Genomic DNA, 18,627 nt, shown 5'->3' with positions numbered 1-18,627 from the left:
TGATTATCCAATGATTTTAGTCTCCATTTTGACGCCTAAATCAATATAACTGTTTTAACCAAACTAAAAGGAAAATAAAAAAGAAAGAAAAGGAATCAATTCCATTGGCAAAGAGCTGAAGTCATTGGCAAGTCATTCCCAAAATGAGAAATTTATTGCTTGTGCTATATTCCACGTGTCATGACATTATTGGCTACTGATTTGGAAAAGGTAAAGTCAATTTAACAACTCCAAAGAGACGAAAGGAAGAAGACGACACCGGACATGTTAGACGGAAAGGGCAAGAAAAATTGACGCTATCAGTACAGCCGAAAGCTCCTCCATCTGGTTTTGGTTTGTGGAGTTTCTAGAGAGAGAAACAGAGAATTTTTTAGAGTTGAAGAAAGGAAAATCATACCATGAACAGAACTCACTCAAAGCTCTTCAAGATCGTACTCTCTCTCTTCCTTCTCAACTCAATTTCCATCTTCCTCTACTTCTCCTCTCATTATCACCACCACCAGAACAACAACCACCACGAACCACCAATAAACCACCAACGCCTCTCTACCTTACTCGAAACCAATCGCCATTTCTTAACGGACAATCGTCACATCCACAATAATAATACCAACCTCGAAAATCACAGTGATTACTTAAAGCCCTGGCCGATACTTCCATCTTACCTTCCATGGACGCAGCAAAACCCTAACGTTTCATTCCGCTCGTGCGAAGCTTATTTTGGTAACGGATTCAGTAACCGCATCGAAGTCCTCTCCCCCGCAAATCACGGCGGAGGATGGTTCCGTTGTTTCTTCAGCGAGACGCTTCGGAGTTCTATTTGTGAAGGAGGGAGTGTACGGATGGTGCCGGAGATGATACAGATGTCTAAAGGAGGTGAGGTTATAGAGGCGGTTATTGGCAGAATGGAAGATGAGGAGTTACCTCTGTTTCAGAATGGTGCGTTTCAGGTTTTATTAGGAAATAAAAATAAAAATAAAATCAGAAATAGAAGTCGAAATCTGGTTGATAGTGATTTTTTGAATAGTTATGTTCCTGAAGGACAGATTATGAGACATACTATGCGTGATTTGATTGGTTCGATTCTTGTTGTTGGTGATCAGGAGTTTCACTGTGATCAGGTTAGGGTTCTTTCTCTTTTAATTTTTTTTTTCTATTGGATCAATATATTGCTATGGTTAATGTATTAGGGTCTGGTGGAAGTATTTTCAATGGTTAATTGTTAATCTATTTATGCTGTTTTGAGATCTCAGATAAATTAACATTACCATAAACAAACATGTTTTTAACTTCGATTTTATGGCAGTTTTATATGGTACACATCCAGTTGTCAGTTTGATTCTAGTTTTATATGGTATTTATCCAGTTTTTAATGTGATGAGCTTAGGTTTCTTTTAGAATTTGGATGGCTTAATTTTATTTTTTATTTGGATTTGGTTAGGCTTTTTTTCAACAAGTGGAGGTTGTCAAGATTGTTTATTAATTATCTGGATAAATAAAGTTTTACTAGCTTCTTGGAGGTGATTGTTTAGATCCTGATTAATTGGAAGCAATTCAATGCTACATGCTTGGGAATCAGATTATTACTTAAAAGTGCATGCTTCCAAAAAAGTATTAATTAAAATAAAGACAGAAAGAAAAAAGAAAAGAGAAAAGGGGAGTTGAGGGAGAAATAACTAGTTTTAGAAAGAGAAACTGGAAAAGATATATATTCAGAAAACACTACGAGTACTCAAAGCTGTTAAAGATTGCACTCACTTTTCCTTTTCAACTCCATATTGTTTTTTCTTCTTGTCTCCTTATCACCACCAAGACAACAACCACCAGGAACCACCAATAGAACACCACTACCCCCACCTCCCTACCTCATTTGAAAGTTGAAACCAATTATCATTTCCTAACGGGCAATAGTCTCTGATGATAATAAACCTGAAAATCACACTATTTACCTAAAAACCCTGACCGATACTCCCAGCATCCCAACTTTGGCCTCAAAATGCTGTGTCATTGGGCTCATGCGAATCTAACTTTGTAATGGATAAAACTAACTGCCTCAGTATTCTGAGGTGGATCTGCTTCTTCTGGATGGTAACATTGTTACTTCAGCAAGATGCTTCATAGTTCCATTTGTGAAAGAGGAACAGTATGTATGGTTTCAAAGATGATACAAATTTATAAAGGAGGTAAGACTATAGAGGAGGTTATTGGCAGAAAGGAGGAAGATGAGTACCTGAGTTTCAAAATAGTGCATTTCGGGTTTTAGGAGATAAAATAGAAAATGTAAATCTTGTTGATCGTATGTTTGGGATAACTATGTTCCTCAAGGGCAGATTAAGAGACTGTTATTTTCTCAGTTCAATTCGGTGTTGTTGATGATCATGAGTTGCAGAGCAATCTGGTTAGGGTTTTCTAGATTTTGGATTTAATTTCTGTTCATTTGGATCCTAATTAATTTTTTAGTTAATAATTTGGTTTACTAGTTCATTGGAAGTGGTTTTTTAAGGAATGTTTAATGAATTGTTGATTCAGTAATTAGTTGTTGATCCTAATTATTCTGAAGCAGTCATGATTTTGAATTAGATTAATTACTATTGAAAACAAAGCATGCTTTTTAGACTTAATTTTAGGGCAGCTTTAATGTGCATTAATTTGATTACTTTGTTTCCATTCCAGTTGTCAGTTTGATTCATATTGTTCATGATGTGGAGTTTTGTGATTAGGTTGACTTCTAGAAGTATGAAATAAAATTTGGTGCTAATGAAATTTTAACAAGCTTGATTTCTTTGCCATTCCAGTTGTTGATTTGATACTTTTTTCGGTCCAGTTGTAACTTTGATATTTTTTACATTCCAGTTTCTATGATTGTTTCTGATAGTAATCTCTGTGCTCCACAGTGGATTGAGGAGCCAACAATTCTGGTCACACGGTTTGAATATGCAAATCTTTTTCACACGATTACGGATTGGTATAGTGCATATGTGTCTTCAAGAGTCACGGAGTTGCCTTATCGACCTCATCTGGTTTTTGTGGACGGCCATTGCAGGGTATGTGCTTCCCATTTTCTTAATTATCTTCTTTTCAACTTTTTATAGGTTTTTTGTTTTTTTCCTTTTAAATTAGATGGTTGAGAATAGATAACATAAATGCATGATAGGAGAATTCAGAATCTTCAAGAGTAGCAGAGTACTTTGGAGTTTAACTGGTCTTCCATATGGGCTTAAATCAATATAGAGGTGAGGTTCCTGACGGATGAAAATTCTGGTCCAGCAATGATTTTAGAACATCTTGGATAATAGAAGTTCTAGAATGTTCATATAAAGTTGCAGAAGCCAAAAGTCATTCCTCGTGTAGCACTTATACCTTTGTCTGATGCCTTCAAACTCTCTTTTAGAAATGGAGTGTCTGTGTTTGATGCTTCTTATTCCAGAACTCAGAGTCACTCAAGACACTCTTGCCACTTTGCTACACCTCTATTGATCTAAGAGTCATTCGAGACATTTTTTCCCCTCTGCTACCTTTCTATTCATCTAAACTGAATAAGTGCACTTGTCTATGCCAAAAGGTTTTTCTTCCTTAGATAGGTAGATGGGTCCATTTGGAAATCTGATCGTCATGATTTTAGTCGTAAGTACTCTGATCAACTCAACTTATCTATTCTTTTACTGCAAATTTTTTTGTTTTACTGGATGCCTTCTGTAATTGACTGTTTGAACACAATTGCCTTACCCAGTCTGCTGGTACATGCTTGTTTTTTTATGTTCATCATATTTCTTGTTTTATTTTCACGCGAGATAAAAAGCTCTTTATAGCAATTTCTCCACCCACTTGGGATGGTCGCATTCACTTGGGAGGTTCTGGATTTCTTATTTCATTTTATTGGTCGGGCGGGAAATGTGGCCTGGATGAAGCTGGAAAGGAGGGGAGCTTCATATAACTAAATCCCTTAGAATCTTGATTAAGGATTTGATATCTTTGTAAAACCTTTCCGACGCCCATCTCCCCTTCTCTTTTCTCCTGAATTTGCTCAGCTCAGTCAAAAGTTGTGTGTCTATTCTTCTGACCTTCATGAAAATTTCAGGCACCATTGGAAGAAACATGGAAAGCATTGTTTTCAAGTCTTAGATATGCTAAAAACTTCACTGGTTCAGTTTGTTTTCGCCACGTTGTTCTTGCTCCTTTGGGATATGAGACTGCACTCTTCAAGGGACTGAGTGAAGAAATAAACTGTGGGGGAGCATCTGCACATGATCTCTGGCAAAAACCTGATGACAGAAAAACAGCGCGGTTATCTGAGTTCGGAGAAATGATTAGAACGGCCTTTGGCTTCTCTGTAAATAGACATGGAGTTGAAAAGCCTATTTCAGGTCATAATATCCTCTTTATTAGACGTGAAGATTATTTAGCCCATCCGCGTCATGGTGGTAGAGTTGAATCAAGACTAAGCAATGAACAAGAAGTGTTTGATGCATTGCAGATTTGGGCAAACAATCATTTGGAATGCAAAGTAAATCTTGTGAATGGGTTGTTTGCACACATGCCTATGAAGGAACAAGTACGAGTTATTCAGGAGGCGTCAGTTATTATTGGCGCTCATGGTGCAGGTCTTACTCACATAGTATCTGCAACACCAAAAACAGTAATTTTAGAGATCATCAGTAGCCAGTTTAGGCGTCCACATTTTCAATTGATTTCCCAGTGGAAAGGGTTGGAGTACCATGCCATTAATCTTGCTGGATCATATGCCAATCCGGCAGTTGTCATCGACAAGCTTAGCAGAATAATGGAAGGCCTTGGATGTTGAAACTCTTTACTTTGATTTGGAATTGATTCCAAGTCTTAGGGCTGGAAAGTGGAAGTGACAAGAAACCCTCTCTGCTTGCAATATTGACTTTGAGAGCCTGTTGGCGGAGGTCAGATTCTAGTTGGCATGAATCTGTATGGATGCTCGGCCATGATGTTGAATGGAGACAACTGTTTCTCAATCATTCTGTCAGCAGTCGGCTAGAGGAGGAGGATGCCTTGAATGTTTCTGGAAGAGCTACTCATTAGTGCGGTCGATTTAGCGACATTGTATGATACATTATACATCAGTCGCATGGCTCATTTTAAATGGAGTATTTCGCTAGTGTAGACGGAATTCTTTGCATTTGTGCATAGACATTGTACAGAAACGTACACAGTTATCAGAAAGAAAAGACAAATAAATAGGTGACTATTGATAAGGTTGCTCCTCATTTCTGGTTGATTTGGTATTCTAATAGTTAACCATATTATTTCTCCCTTGATTTCGAGTTATGTTTTCTAGAACAATAATAAATTTCACAATTCCGAGATGCCCCCCCATTCAGGGTTGTCCTGAAGTTTTATTTCTATTAATTTTTTAACCTTTTCTCTAGTATTGAGACATATGGCTTTATTTTTAAATTAATGTTAACGAGCTTAAATGGTATTTTTGTTATACTTTAATATTTATTTCTGTTAAAAAAACACTTATATTTTAAATTTTTATATCCCCATTTATTTTATTTAACGGCATAGAAATTCAGTATCTTTTCACTTTATATATTTTTTCATAAAAAATTATTTACCTTTATTTTGATAAATAATGTTCTGACAATTTTATATGCCCAAATATGTTATAGTTGTTAGTCTTTTGCTTCTGTCCCTTTTTAAAAGAAATTTAATATATAATTAAATTATATGTAAAATGTATTCTCATTTTGCTTCAAAAACTAACTTTCTTTAATTTCATTTAAACACTGTACAAAATAGAGTTAAGATATTGAAATTAAAAACTCTAAAGGTTGAATAATATAACAACTATGTTATTTAAATTTTTACTTTATATATATAAATAATGCTGCATGTCTAAAAAATACAGAGAAGGTTAGCACCTTCTCTATAAATAAGACATGTATTATAATTTATAGTTAAACTATATTAAACAATACAAGTAATAATGATATTTTGTAATTGTCTTAAAATGCCAGGACTTTCTTACTTTATTTCACCATGTTAATATTATTGTCTATTTCTCATTTTTATTTCAATACCTTATTAATATTTTAAATAGAAGGCCAATTAAAAAGATGTATTATAGTTTATTAATAATAGAATGTATATTCTTATATCAAATGATTGTATTCATAAAATTGAGATTTAAGTTTTTGTAGCTTTTATATTTTCAATTGATTAAAAAATTATATTAAATTTGGACTCTTAATTTAATTTATATTTTTAATATTTTTAAAATCATCAGACTAGTAAAAGTTTTGGATATAAAATAAATGGAAAAAAGGAAGAAAAAGATTAGAAAAATGAGAAAATACAAAATAACTTAAATATAAAAAAACTCTATAATAGTAAGAGTACTATGAAATTGTCATTTTTATTTGTTTTATTTTATAATTTTAAATTAATTATAAAATATTGATATAGATTTTATTTATAAAAGAATTATAAAGAGAAACTTTTTTTTTTAAGGACCAAATAGGAATAATTTCATTACTGGATAGAAATAATATCAGAGAAGAGCAAACTTAAACAATCAAGGCCCCTCTAATATCTAGACCAAAAATGAGAGCTCTAAAATAAACAAAATTAAAGTTACTGAAACTGTAAAGAACATCAAAACAAAAACAATTTCAGAATTAATAACATATTTTCAGAATTTTTATTTTGTTTTATTTTAATTTTTTAACCCATATAAATGTATCTAAATGAAAAAAAATATTTTATCTTTTTAGGTGACCCAAATAAATAAATTTATCAAATACTAAATTAATATAAAAAATATAATTGATATGTTATTATTGAAATAAGAAATCATTGTCTATGTAAAAATTATTTAAGTTAATCTTGATAACATGAATGATATGCTGTTTTTAAGATAATTAATAATTTTTAGTTAAAGAAATAAGTTATTTATTAAATATAATTTATAATAGATGATTAGTATTTTATTCTATTTAGAATACATTATTTCTTAAAAATAGAAAAAAAAAATACTTTGACAGATTGTATGATGAATAGAATAAAAAATGAAATAAATTTTAAATTTCACTATATTATAAATATAAGTAATATACTTTATAATTACTATACTATAATTTCATGTAATAATAATACCAATGAATACAAAAAAAAGTCTGATTATAAATTGAATTAACTGATAGAAATATCGATCAACAGTTAATTATTAATCAATTAATCAATAAAAGCGGTTTAATTTATAAAATTTGCCCGAGTTTGAGTTAAACGGATGTTACCTATCACTGCACCAATTACAGTGACACTGACAGAGTAGGATTCAAAGTGGGTGCTATTTACAAGCAATAGTCATCTTCTTTCCCTTTAATTTTTGGCTTTTCCTTTTCCTTTTAGTATTGTTGTAGGACACAACAAAACCAGAAGAAGTACAGAAATAGTTTCTTCAAGTTATTGAAATTCTGTTGTTTTGAGATCTCAATTCAATTGTTTTTGTATTTGCAAGTACCAAAGAAGCCTCAAAGTTTCAGAGGATGAAAGGGTTTTTCAAAGCCAAACCCAAATCTCCTGCTGAAATTGTAAGGCAGACACGAACCCTTCTTCTTTCTCTCAATGGCGGCAGTGGTGAACTTCGCGGTTCTAGACGAGAAGAGAAGGTTAATTTTTCTGCATGTTTCTCTTTGTTTATGTGTAAAGTTTGTTTTTTATCAAAACCCATGAAAGTTTTACTGAGTTTCTCATATAATTTTGGAATATTATATTATGTAATCTGGTGTTTTTTTTTTTCTTTCTGGTTTTTGGCTTTGGTTGCAGATGGAAGAATTGAATAAGCATTTACGAGAGTTGAAGTTGATACTTTATGGTAGCAGTGAACATGAACCTGTACCTGAAGCTTGTTCACAATTGACTCAGGAGTTCTTTAGAGAGAACACCATGAATCTTCTTATTGTCTCTCTTCCAAAACTTAGTTTGGAGGTGGGAGTTTAAAAATTCAACATATTTGGTTAATCATTGTGGATTAATCGTGACTAATTATAAAATTGTCTTGTTATAATGTTTGTTGACTCATATTTTTATAGTGTAGTTTTTTTCTTGTGCTTATCACATTAATTATTTATTATAGGCTCGTAGAGATGCCACCCAAGTGGTTGCAAATTTGCAGAGGCAACAAGTTCAAAGTCGAATAATTGCTTCTACTTACTTGGAAGCTAACTTAGGTATCATCGATATTTTGATACTGGGGTAAGATTCTGTTTGCGGAAGTCTTGTTATTTTGGTTGCTTTGTTGCCTTGCTTTAAGTCTTTGATATTTATTTATGCTACTTTTATTGAGTGAGTTTTAGCAACTAAGGGAAATATTAGCAGTGAGAGATGAGAACAAATTGGGTTTTAGAACTTTGGTATTGATGGCGAATAAAATTGGCTGGTTCGGCATTATCAGTGTAACTAAAGCTTTCTTAGTTTAGGTCTGTGATGATCTTTAGGGAGAATTTTGTAACTGCTACTGCTTGAGTTTAATGTAAAAGCTCATCTTAAAAGTGCTTTGGAATTGATTGGTCTCTTACTAGTTTTTGACTTATTTCTTTCTAGTAGATGCTTTTGCTTATATTGAAGTTGTGATTTAGGTATGAAGATGTTGATCTTGCTTTGCATTATGGTGCTATGTTGAGGGAGTGCATACGTCATCAGAGCATTGCAAGGTAAATTATCTGAAAGCTTAGTCTGTTGCATCTTATGGGAGGTGGTTCATTCCTCACCAGTGTGCTAGTGCAGATATAATCACTAGGTTCCCTACTTTTAATATCTATTCATCAGCTTGCTCATATAAACCTTTTGATTTCGTATTGTCAAAACATATTTAACTTCTCTGGTAGACACGTTTTGGATTCGGAGCACTTGAAGAAGTTCTTTAAATACATTCAGCTTCCGAATTTTGATATTGCAGCAGATGCTACAGCAACTTTTAAGGTTGAGTTATTCCAAGTTTACTCTTATGTCTTAATATCATAGTCTTATTGTATGAGGCTGTCATGGTTGCATTTCTACTCGGTTGTGTTATTCAAGTGTTAATATTGGTTATCAATAGTATGATTATCTTTCAATGTTTGTACTGTAGAAACAATCAAAATGAAATTGCAGCAATTCATATAGTGAGGTCCCTGGCTTGCTTACGTTGGGGAATGTTATAATAGATGCTATCCATATTCTTGGTTTTAGAAAAGAAATTATGTGTATTACTTTGGTTTTCATTTTGCACATTGTTCTGAAACATGAATAAGTTACTAAGATTTTGCTTAGTGTTCTTATTTTTTTCATTAAATTTTTGTTTCTTGCTGACTGTATAATATATTAAATGTTCCAGGAGCTCTTGACCAGGCACAAGTCCACAGTTGCTGGATTTCTTTCAAAAAATTATGATTGGGTAAGATGATAACCTTTGTACTGTTTTTATGGTTTATGTGGTTTTCGGTACGGTTTTAGTTCTAGGAATTGGAGGTGAAGCCTACATGTTTTAAGTGATAACTGTTTAAATTTAAAAGAAAAAGGCTGAAATTTGAGTATGTTCTTTGATGCTTAAATTGGATAACTAGCTTTGACCAAAAAGGAGGGAGAAAAAAAGAATCGGGTAATGACTAATAGACTGGAAATTATACATTTTATAATTATGATTTTCTATCAAAATTTAGCCCATGGTTCTATTGTTAAAACTTTAAAATTTAGAAGTTAAAATGATAAAGCCGGAGATGAGGGGGAAAGTCTCATTTCAAGTTTTTAGCACTTGGATGATGGCAATTTAACTTCCTTCAATTATTTCTGGCTCTAGTTCTTTCAGGATTTTAACTCACAGCTGCTGGAATCCGACAATTATATTACCAAACGACAAGCTATTAAGGTATTCTACTCTCGCGAATTGCATATATGCGTGACTTAATCTCATGCTCAATTGTTTTGTGCCTCTGACAAGCTGTTAACATATGAAGATGTTAGGCAAGTTTTCACTTTCTTTCAATCAATAGCATCATCGAGATAGAACTGAATTTTATACACATAATTTCTTGTTACTCGTTCATCCCTCGCAGCTCTGTTTTCTTTTTGGATGGGATGGGTGAATGGGAAAGATGGCATTCCTGTATATAAATCTAGTATAGGAATATGATTTGCTGAAAAGAATCACAAGTACAAGAATTCAGAGTACTAATCGCCTCTGGTTTTGGAATCACTGGTTACACATCTTTTGTTGGCCATAATTTACTTGTGCATTCTGTTAGCATCATGCCTATTATTATTGCCACCATCCTTTATTTGATTTTGTGAGTATAGGTAGAATCCATGCATATGTTGCTTTCTACTTATTTCTTTTAGAGCTGAGCTTATGCTGACAATTTCTGCTACTTGTTTCAGCTGTTAAGTGATATCTTACTTGATAGATCAAATTCTGCAATCATGGTACAATATGTTAGCTCAAAAGATAACTTGCGGATTCTGATGAATCTTCTAAGGGTATGTTTCCTCGTTGTCTTTGATTGTCTGACAGACCTAGTTTTTCAATTGTATGTTTTCTTAACGAGGAAATAAAGTGTGAAACTACAATGTTTATTAACATTTATGAACTACTTATTACATATTCTTAGTATCAAGCAATCAAATGAAACAATCATGTAAGCCTAATGTGTTAAACTTATTCCCATTCAGGAATCAAGCAAGAACATCAAGATAGATGCATTTCACGTCTTCAAGGTATTGATTCAAATTTTTAGCAAATATTACTTATTACTAACTTGGGACTTTTTGTTTAATATTTTCTCCTTGTCAATAGCTATTTGCTGCCAATCAAAATAAACCTCCTGAAATTGTCAGCATACTTATTGCCAATAGGAGCAAACTTCTGCGTTTCTTGGCAGACTTTAAACTGGATAGAGGTATAACCTTTTACAGAAAAATCTAGTTCCATTTTTTTGTTTGTTTAAATTTTGCGTCTCATCTGTTGCAGAAGATGAGCAATTTGAGGAAGATAAAACTCAGGTTATCAAAGAAATTGCTGAATTGAAACAAGCTGGTAGCCAGTGACCGGCCATGGAGAAATGTACTACAACCTATAAAATATAAATTAATCAGTTTCAGTTCTGTACTTTCCCAGCTGGGGCTTTAGCTGGAATAGTAACGTAAAGACTACAGGCACAAAGCTGGTGCCTCTTGTACAGAACTCTGTTCAACAAGATTTAAAAATATAATTATTATTAGTGAAATGTTTGTTAGCTCTTTTATTTATTTATTTATTTATTTAATTGGAGCTCAGTGGTGCCCATTAGCCAAGCTGGGAGTATCTACGTCTATTCTTACATATCAGCACGTGAATGATAAATATATTTAGAGAAAGATTCAAACCTAAAATTTTCTACAAGTTGAAATATTGCAATTGTACCCCTTATTCTTATTAATCTTTTGGAATATCTTTTTAAGGTTTCAAAACATTCATTTGGAGGTTATGATTGACCCTTGGCCACAACTTTCTTTTACCATATCGTTCAAATTCACATTTTATTGAAATGTGCTCATATTCCTGTCAACCATGAGACAAACGTATGTATGTATGCAGCAATTCTGTTTTGGAAAGAGAGTTGAGTTGAGATTGCCTCTATGTTTGTTCATCAGAGCCAGAAGGTGAACCTCTAAGTTGATGTAAGAGAAGGGTCTCCCGAGAAAGGCCAAATCTCCTGCCAATTCACTCCTCTCCCTTCTCATCATCAAATCACGGGAAAAGAAAAAAAGATAAAACAGAGAGAAAATTTCTTGGCAAGCAGGTCCTCTAATAGAGATCTCAAAAGAGCCATACACAGTAGATCACATACCGGTTTCCCTACAACAACAAGATGAAGTCTTCCACTATCTCATATTCCCATTTTGGTTTTGTGCATCCTTAATTTGCCAAGTTTCCCCTCCTTCCAGCTTTTTACAATGCTTCCAACACTCAGCAAATGAAGAAAACAAAGGTCAAGCTCAAATGTCCCCCGCGGGGTAAATACTTGAACATTGCTTATAATTTATACTAAACTTGCAATCTACGATGACTTGGATCTTCTGTGTAAATTAAGAACTGCTGATTTGAAGAGTGTCAGATGAAATCTTAATTCCAACATGTATCACAACAATGCTGCCGATTAATTACCTGCATGCATGTCATACCTCCTACAATAGGGCAGGAAATCTTAGTCAGAGGCCCTGTTCTAGAATTGCTTAAAAATCAAAAATCATATAGGACAAATATTGAGACTAACCATAAGAAAAAAAAAATTGGTTAAGCTAGCTGTATTCACTGGGGTTTTCCCTACTCTGAATGAGAGGGACACCATCTTCCCTCCAAATTATTCGCTCTTCACATAATGCCATTGTCACCTCAACATATAACCGATGCTCCTATAGTATTAAAAGAAAAAAAAAAAAAAGAAGAAGACATGTCATAAGTAAATTTATACCAAAATCAAATCTCAAATGATAAAAATAAGCCAAAAAGAATTTTTCTTCATGCAATCTAAAACAAGAAGCTGAATACTGGCAGCTCAATAAACTGAAACAAGTCTGAAATAAATCTGATTACAACAAACCTCCCTAAGAACCCTTGCAGCTAGCTCTTCTGCAGTGTCATCTGCAAGTACAGGTACAACTCTTTGAGCAAGGATGCGACCCGTGTCATAATGCTCATCAACAAAATGGATAGTTGGCCCTGAGTATCTAACCAGGCACAGAAAAGAAAAGAAAAAGAAGAAGCCAAAAAAGAATGCAACATTAGTACTTTCTCATTTATCTACAGATAAAGAAAATCAAGCAAGCTATAGTTTATGAACTTCAGTTGTTATTTTCAAAGACATAATAGAAGAGTAACAACATAATGGTACCTTGCTCCAGAAGCAATGACCGCTTTATGCACCTTCATACCATAGTAACCTTTGCCTCCGAAGGCTGGAAGAAGTGATGGATGAATATTGAATATGCATCTTGGATAAGCTCGAATCAACTCAGCTGGTATAAGTTTCAAATATCCAGCTAGAAGAATAAAGTCAACCTCCAACTCCCTGATTAAAACATGTCAAGTATATATCTCAATCTTTATGCCTTTCAAGCTAAAAATAGAGTGACAAACAAGTATCTCTCACAGATAAATTAACCATCTCATATATAATGCAAATAACAAGCATATTTTATTTTATTTTGTACAAATTCTAGATGTGGAAGTGTGAGAGAGAGAACATGAGAAAGCAGGCAGAAGATATTCTTCATATCCTATAAAACAATTTAGCACATCATTAGTTTTGTGTTTTTGTCTTGTTCTTTCAACTTTCCAAAGGTCAGTTTGACACCTATACATATAAGTAATGTAAAACCACAAGAAATCACTCAATCTGAACAATCCGATAAAGAGCCAATAAGTTACTATACTTTGTCAAAGTACTGACAGAGACAACAAATTTTCAGAACAAGGAGGGTAGCAGAATCAAAAACTTCCATAAGCAGTGTGGATAAAGATTATCAGAGATGCTCAAGAGAATAATTTGTTATGGAGATTAAAGAAGTATTCACATAAAATCTTGAAGAATTGCACTTCTCCAACAATAATAGGATCAACCAATTCTTTCAATCGCTAAGAACAATGTATGCAACGCTTGGCCGAAAATTGCAATCGCTAGGGGAAATAGTAATACCTATAATAAATGATTGCTAGCATTCTTCACGTGTTTTGCCAAAATGGACCGAAAAGAAGTGACTTAAGCTCCAATTTACAAGGTAGGCAAACAAACCACTTAGGTGGGAAATGAGGGGCGAAAAGAAGATCCCATTTGTTACAGCATCATGACCACTGACATGGCCTCTCAACCATCAATTACTACTCTATAATGCTAAATTTGTAAGACATTATATGAAATCAATATATGTAAAAACCTGTATGGTGAAATAACAAGGAGAGAAACATAAGAAATATGGGGAATAACTCCAAACAATGAGACTGACCTAAGTGCAGCTACAAGGTCACTGGGCGACAGACCATGAGGTTCATCTTTAGTTCTTGGAAACAAAACAACTGGAATTTCCTTATCTCTTGCATACTCAGCACCTCCACAATCTACAAAACAAACATATATAAAGTCCAATAGAATAATCACATAAAAAGAATATAGCTTTAATTAAGAATCCAAACTAATCTGACTCTAATTACTAGCGAACTAGAACCATAATCCAAAATAATCTACAAGAAAGAGAAAGATTTTTACCTTGCTTATTAGTGACAACAGCCACAACGTCCCCAAAGACTAAACCTTGAAGGCAAGCTTGATGAATTGACTTGAAATTAGACCCTCCACCAGAGACAAAAACTGCAAGCTTTTTCTTTTTAATATCTGGTTTCTTGTATTCTTTATTTTCAAAAACAATAGTCTCTAATCTTTCTTTACTATTAACACATTGTAATGGTTTTAATTTTATCCCTTGTGGAGAAGTTGATTGAAGGGTTTTGAACCAGAGGTAATTATGGAAATTAACAGTAGAAGAATGATATGAAAAACAATCATATGAAAGGAGTGAGTTCTTTTGAAACGATGGAAGTGCAGAGTTTGTAGATAAACTAGAAAGTAAGGCTTTAGCTTCCATTTAAGTGAAGAAGACGAAAACAGAAAAAGAATAATCTATTAAGCCAAAGATTCAACCCTAATTTCCAAACAGGCTATGAGTTCTTCCAGCCTCTGCAATTACAATAGGATTATTGATAAAAACCAAAAGCGAAAAATTAAAAGAGGAGATGCGTGAAAAAAAAGAAACTAGGGCGAAAATGGAGATGCGGGGTATCGATCCCCGTACCTCTCGCATGCTAAGCGAGCGCTCTACCATCTGAGCTACATCCCCTTGCTTCTTCATTCTGTAAGACTTTTCATCTAATATCTGTTTGGAGAAAAAAATTGATCAACTGTTTCTCTTACCGTAATTTTTCAGTTCTCCACTAATTTTTCGTGTTAACTATGTCTTTTTAATTCTAGAAGATATTAATTATATTTCTTCATAATTAATTACTAAATTAACAAGATTTTCTCATTTCATTTATATAAAATATTGAATTGTAATTATATAATATTTAATTTAAAAATAATTTTATATAAAAAAACTCAACTTAAGTTTTAGGCATTAAAATGATTAAAAAAATAGTAATAACAACTATTTAATTTAAAAAAAATTAAAATTAAAAATAATTAGATTACAATAAGATGCGTCATAAATTATGATTATAATAAAACTTATAAAGGGTCTAATCTAAGTAATTTAATTTAATGAGATATGTAAATACATGGTAAATGTCTCCCTTGCTTCCTCAGTCGTTTCTTTGGGAAAGAAAGTGAATAAGTTTAAATTCTTCTAATCATAAAAGTTTACTAATCATACTTTCTACATTCTTTTTTTCTTGAGAAGCATACTTCAACGTATTTTAGGAGCAAAACAGAGAGTTCATAGTTAAATTTTAGAAATAAAAAAAAAATGATAATACTATAATTAAAAAATACTAGAGAGATGCATTGCATTAGCCTTATTAGGATTTGAATCTATTAAGAACATATAATTTCTTCTACAAATCTTACAATGTATCATTTACAAAAAGAAATACGACCACAAATTATTTTCCTCCCCCCAATGCAACAGAAGTAAGGAAAAAGATGGCCATATGTTGAAATCAATGTCAGGCACCAAGAAAAGATCAGTGTTCTTTACATATAAGATTTTCATATACCAATTATTTTAATTGTTAAAGTCTTACTATTTGGCAATTAATTAACAAATTTATAAATATAACCAACTGCGTGCTCATAAATGAAAAACTGGAACCTTAAAAAAGGCACTCAATAATCATTACCATCATTCAAAATCATGACATGTAAATATGTAAAACAAAAGACACTGTCATTCTAATTAAGAATTCAACAAATCCTGGTTGGTGCTACAAGTTTTGACTGCTCATCTCATAGAAAACTATGATCCAAACAGAAGGGCAACAATTAATGTAAAGATAAAAGTCTAATCTTAATATGGAGTTCAGACAACAAAATTTTAGGCAGCACCAGCTCCCTTTCCCTTCTTCCTCTGGAGCTTCTTCATGTAAAACTCCAGCTCTTTGCCCTCCAAAATGTACCTGCCAGCACAATCAAAAAAGAAAATGAATGAAACATGATCAGTAACATAGACGAAATAATTTACAGCTAAGCATAATTGAAAGATATTTATAATGCATAATGCGTGGGTTCGTGTTCGTGTTCGTGATCGCGGATGGCAACATATTCGAGCAAAAACTTAGACCTCAGCACTAGAAGGCAGATGACATAATTTTGAATAACTTCATGGATTTGGTTGATTTGATTTTTTTCCTATTTTAATCACCTCACAAGTCCAAATCTTTATTAGCATGATCTGAACCAAAATTCAAATTCAAATTCTCTGACCAAAGACAATTCTCATGAAGGATATCAACCTTTTCCAAGGGGGCAACAATGGCTCAATTATCTAGGCAAACTGCTATCCACTACTACTGCAGTTTGGATACAGGACTCTAAATTATTCTTATGCAGATGTGCAGGGAAGAAATGCATGGAGATGGAGGAAATAAAATTGACAGAAGAAAATACATACCCATCAGCACGGCCGCACTGACCGGGGCGTGATGAGATGCAAGCTAGCAGACGGCCACCACCAAATTGTTCTTCAATATGTGGGTCAAGCTTGCGGATCTGTTGTCTCTTCTCCAGCTTTCTCAAAACATGATTGCTCTTCTTCACTTCCTCAGTAGCAGCTTCACCTTCCTATAACAAATAAAGTGATATGACAAGAGGAAAACAATTAATGACCAATTACCTAAAGAAAACACAAGCCTAATTGGACAAATAGCAATTGCACTTGCAATGCCGCAGGAAACTAATCTAAAATAGCTGAAGCTCAAATATATAGAACTGATCGATATGGGTTTAAAGACTCGAGTGCCCACCTCTCCTTCCTTCTTGGCAGCTGCAGTTTTCTTCTTGCGGCCAATGTCAACTCCATAGTGCTGAAGATACCACTGCTTGAAAGGTGCTGCATCAACCTGAATAATGGCACTCTTCACCAAAGTTTGAGTACGAACAAGCTCATTGTTAGATGCATTGTACACCACATCAAGAATTCTGGTCTTTCGGGTAACAGCTTCACTACCCCAAGAGTAGTTTCCAGTATCAAGCCTCAAAGCACGCCACTTCACATTTCCACCTCGAACCCTAATTCTCCTCACTGTCTTGTTGCTAGACAGTTTTGTGCTTGCAGGCTGCCTTCCGAGCTCATACCTTCATATGTGGTGAAAAAACAAAAAGAATATTAAGTTCAGCAGTGAACTAAAATCCAAACTGATGGGATTTAAAGAAAACAGTGCATCAATATATGATATAAACACAATACAAATACACACACACACACACACACATATACAAAAAACTGGACATGTGCTCTTAAACCACTTTCCTTCAGCAATAAGAAGGATATGCAACAATCTGAGAGTTTACAAAAAATAAAAAATGGAAACCATCAACAAATGCAACAGGTTGAATCTAAAAGCCAAAAATTATTATTATTATTATTATTTCACATTAAAAAAAATGACCAAAAGTCCATCAGAAAGCAACAAACCAATAAACTTATATTCAACTAGTCATTAAGCAAAAACAATATCTATATTTCGCTCCAACAAACAAACATTTAAAATCACTTATTAATTTCTCCTTTAAATGACCAAATAGAGAAGAAAAAAAAATCAACCAATAAAACACAAATCTTTAAAATATCTGAAAAAGAAAGAAAGTGATTACATACTTTCTCTTCTTTCTCCAAGCCTTCTTCTTGCCACCAGTGGCCCTCCTCTTGTGCATAGAATCACGAGAAATACCTAATCAATCCATACCCAAAATTATTTTGCCATTACCAACACAATTACAACAAGTATCAATATCATAAGGAGAAATTAGAAAAAGAAATCAGATTGGAGAAGAATAACAAGAAACAGATACCCATTGTTGCAGTAGAGGAAAGACTGCAGAATGCAAAGGTTCCAACACAGACGGCTAGGGCTAGGGTTTCAAGAGAAGCAAGACTGAAGCGGGGTTTTACGCTTATATATTGCACTTATAGCTGATTCTATGACCTCGTTCGCACTTGCGCGCATGATGTTTAGTGTTTTATCATCGTTGATTAAATGATCCAACGGCTGACGAGTTTTTAGCCTATTGGTCTTATGCTTAGTGTGACAATCCAGTCCTTAAGGATATAAACATGAGATAGTCTCTCTAACCTATTTCTTATGAATAAAACCTATAATAAAATATTTTTATTGTCTTACACTTAAAACTAAATTAATTTGCTAAAAGAGATTATAATTTAATTCAGATGTAATCACACAAATTTTATTCTTGTTTAATTATTTTTATTGTAAATAACATAAAAATAAAATATACATTATTTTGATATATTAATTAATAGAGCATACTAAAGTTAAATATATACGGTTAAAAAGATAAACTTTATTTTTTAAAAAAGTATACTTTAAAATCATAAAAATAAATATAATTTAAAAATATTTTAACTTCGACA

The 18,627-nt window shown here is 33.2% G+C and overlaps 4 protein-coding genes and 1 non-coding gene across 6 annotated transcripts; 2 read left to right on the top strand and 3 right to left on the bottom strand.

Annotated features, from left to right (window-relative positions):
* The first annotated feature begins 214 nt into the window (after positions 1-214).
* LOC8277560 (beta-1,2-xylosyltransferase) lies at positions 215-5,280 on the top strand. Its single transcript, XM_015725306.3, has 3 exons — positions 215-1,121; positions 2,895-3,044; positions 4,079-5,280. The coding sequence occupies exons 1-3, from the start codon at positions 399-401 to the stop codon at positions 4,799-4,801; spliced, it is 1,596 nt and encodes a 531-aa protein (XP_015580792.1). The 5' UTR covers positions 215-398; the 3' UTR covers positions 4,802-5,280.
* A 1,892-nt stretch (positions 5,281-7,172) lies between these two features.
* LOC8277561 (putative MO25-like protein At5g47540) lies at positions 7,173-11,243 on the top strand. Of its 2 annotated transcripts, none has more exons than XM_002528984.4 (12): positions 7,173-7,314; positions 7,493-7,643; positions 7,801-7,962; positions 8,111-8,229; positions 8,613-8,687; positions 8,862-8,955; positions 9,350-9,409; positions 9,812-9,880; positions 10,390-10,488; positions 10,681-10,725; positions 10,805-10,907; positions 10,979-11,243. In XM_002528984.4, exons 2-12 carry the CDS (start codon positions 7,521-7,523, stop codon positions 11,053-11,055), a joined length of 1,026 nt encoding a protein of 341 aa, XP_002529030.1. In that variant the 5' UTR covers positions 7,173-7,314; positions 7,493-7,520; the 3' UTR covers positions 11,056-11,243. The 2 variants fall into 2 exon arrangements, with proteins under 2 accessions (XP_002529030.1, XP_048235417.1); XM_048379460.1 differs by having other exon boundaries at positions 7,223-7,302.
* A 363-nt stretch (positions 11,244-11,606) lies between these two features.
* LOC8277562 (phosphoribosylglycinamide formyltransferase, chloroplastic) lies at positions 11,607-14,928 on the bottom strand. Its single transcript, XM_002528985.3, has 6 exons — positions 14,253-14,928; positions 13,993-14,104; positions 12,882-13,058; positions 12,591-12,717; positions 12,264-12,402; positions 11,607-12,174 (listed from the first exon to the last, which is right to left on the bottom strand). Exons 1-5 carry the CDS (start codon positions 14,626-14,628, stop codon positions 12,289-12,291), a joined length of 906 nt encoding a protein of 301 aa, XP_002529031.2. The 5' UTR covers positions 14,629-14,928; the 3' UTR covers positions 11,607-12,174; positions 12,264-12,288.
* Positions 14,808-14,880, bottom strand: TRNAA-AGC. Its single transcript has one exon. It is a non-coding gene; the product is annotated as a tRNA-Ala (tRNA).
* A 977-nt stretch (positions 14,929-15,905) lies between the features above and the next one.
* LOC8277586 (40S ribosomal protein S8) lies at positions 15,906-18,201 on the bottom strand. The gene is made up of 5 exons (XM_002528986.4): positions 18,048-18,201; positions 17,854-17,926; positions 17,000-17,330; positions 16,648-16,817; positions 15,906-16,153 (listed from the first exon to the last, which is right to left on the bottom strand). The coding sequence occupies exons 1-5, from the start codon at positions 18,049-18,051 to the stop codon at positions 16,072-16,074; spliced, it is 660 nt and encodes a 219-aa protein (XP_002529032.1). The 5' UTR covers positions 18,052-18,201; the 3' UTR covers positions 15,906-16,071.
* Between the last annotated feature and the right edge of the window lie 426 nt (positions 18,202-18,627).

Source organism: Ricinus communis, chromosome 9 (genome assembly GCF_019578655.1).
Source record: "Ricinus communis isolate WT05 ecotype wild-type chromosome 9, ASM1957865v1, whole genome shotgun sequence".
Taxonomy (NCBI): domain Eukaryota; kingdom Viridiplantae; phylum Streptophyta; class Magnoliopsida; order Malpighiales; family Euphorbiaceae; genus Ricinus; species Ricinus communis.
The sequence above is the reverse complement of the archived record's forward strand: the minus strand, read 5'-3'. Positions and strand labels throughout refer to the sequence as shown.

What these genes read in the sequence shown, in the direction of transcription:
- LOC8277560 (XM_015725306.3), top strand. Translation starts at nt 399, where the DNA reads ATGAACAGAACTCACTCAAAGCTCTTCAAGATCGTACTCTCTCTCTTC. An exon ending in AGGAGTTTCACTGTGATCAG is followed by an intron (nt 1,122 to 2,894) that starts GTTAGGGTTCTT and finishes TGTGCTCCACAG; the next exon opens with TGGATTGAGGAGCCAACAAT. An exon ending in TTGTGGACGGCCATTGCAGG is followed by an intron (nt 3,045 to 4,078) that starts GTATGTGCTTCC and finishes TGAAAATTTCAG; the next exon opens with GCACCATTGGAAGAAACATG.
- LOC8277561 (XM_048379460.1), top strand. Translation starts at nt 7,262, where the DNA reads ATGTTACCTATCACTGCACCAATTACAGTGACACTGACAGA. An exon ending in GTTCTAGACGAGAAGAGAAG is followed by an intron (nt 7,644 to 7,800) that starts GTTAATTTTTCT and finishes CTTTGGTTGCAG; the next exon opens with ATGGAAGAATTGAATAAGCA. An exon ending in ATGCTACAGCAACTTTTAAG is followed by an intron (nt 8,956 to 9,349) that starts GTTGAGTTATTC and finishes TAAATGTTCCAG; the next exon opens with GAGCTCTTGACCAGGCACAA.
- LOC8277562 (XM_002528985.3), bottom strand. Translation starts at nt 14,628, where the DNA reads ATGGAAGCTAAAGCCTTACTTTCTAGTTTATCTACAAACTCTGCACTT. An exon ending in GTCATTGCTTCTGGAGCAAG is followed by an intron (nt 12,718 to 12,881) that starts GTACCATTATGT and finishes GTGCCTGGTTAG; the next exon opens with ATACTCAGGGCCAACTATCC. An exon ending in CTGCAAGGGTTCTTAGGGAG is followed by an intron (nt 12,403 to 12,590) that starts GTTTGTTGTAAT and finishes TTAATACTATAG; the next exon opens with GAGCATCGGTTATATGTTGA.
- LOC8277586 (XM_002528986.4), bottom strand. An exon ending in GCTTGGAGAAAGAAGAGAAA is followed by an intron (nt 17,331 to 17,853) that starts GTATGTAATCAC and finishes CCACATATGAAG; the next exon opens with GTATGAGCTCGGAAGGCAGC. An exon ending in CAGTGCGGCCGTGCTGATGG is followed by an intron (nt 16,154 to 16,647) that starts GTATGTATTTTC and finishes TTGTGCTGGCAG; the next exon opens with GTACATTTTGGAGGGCAAAG.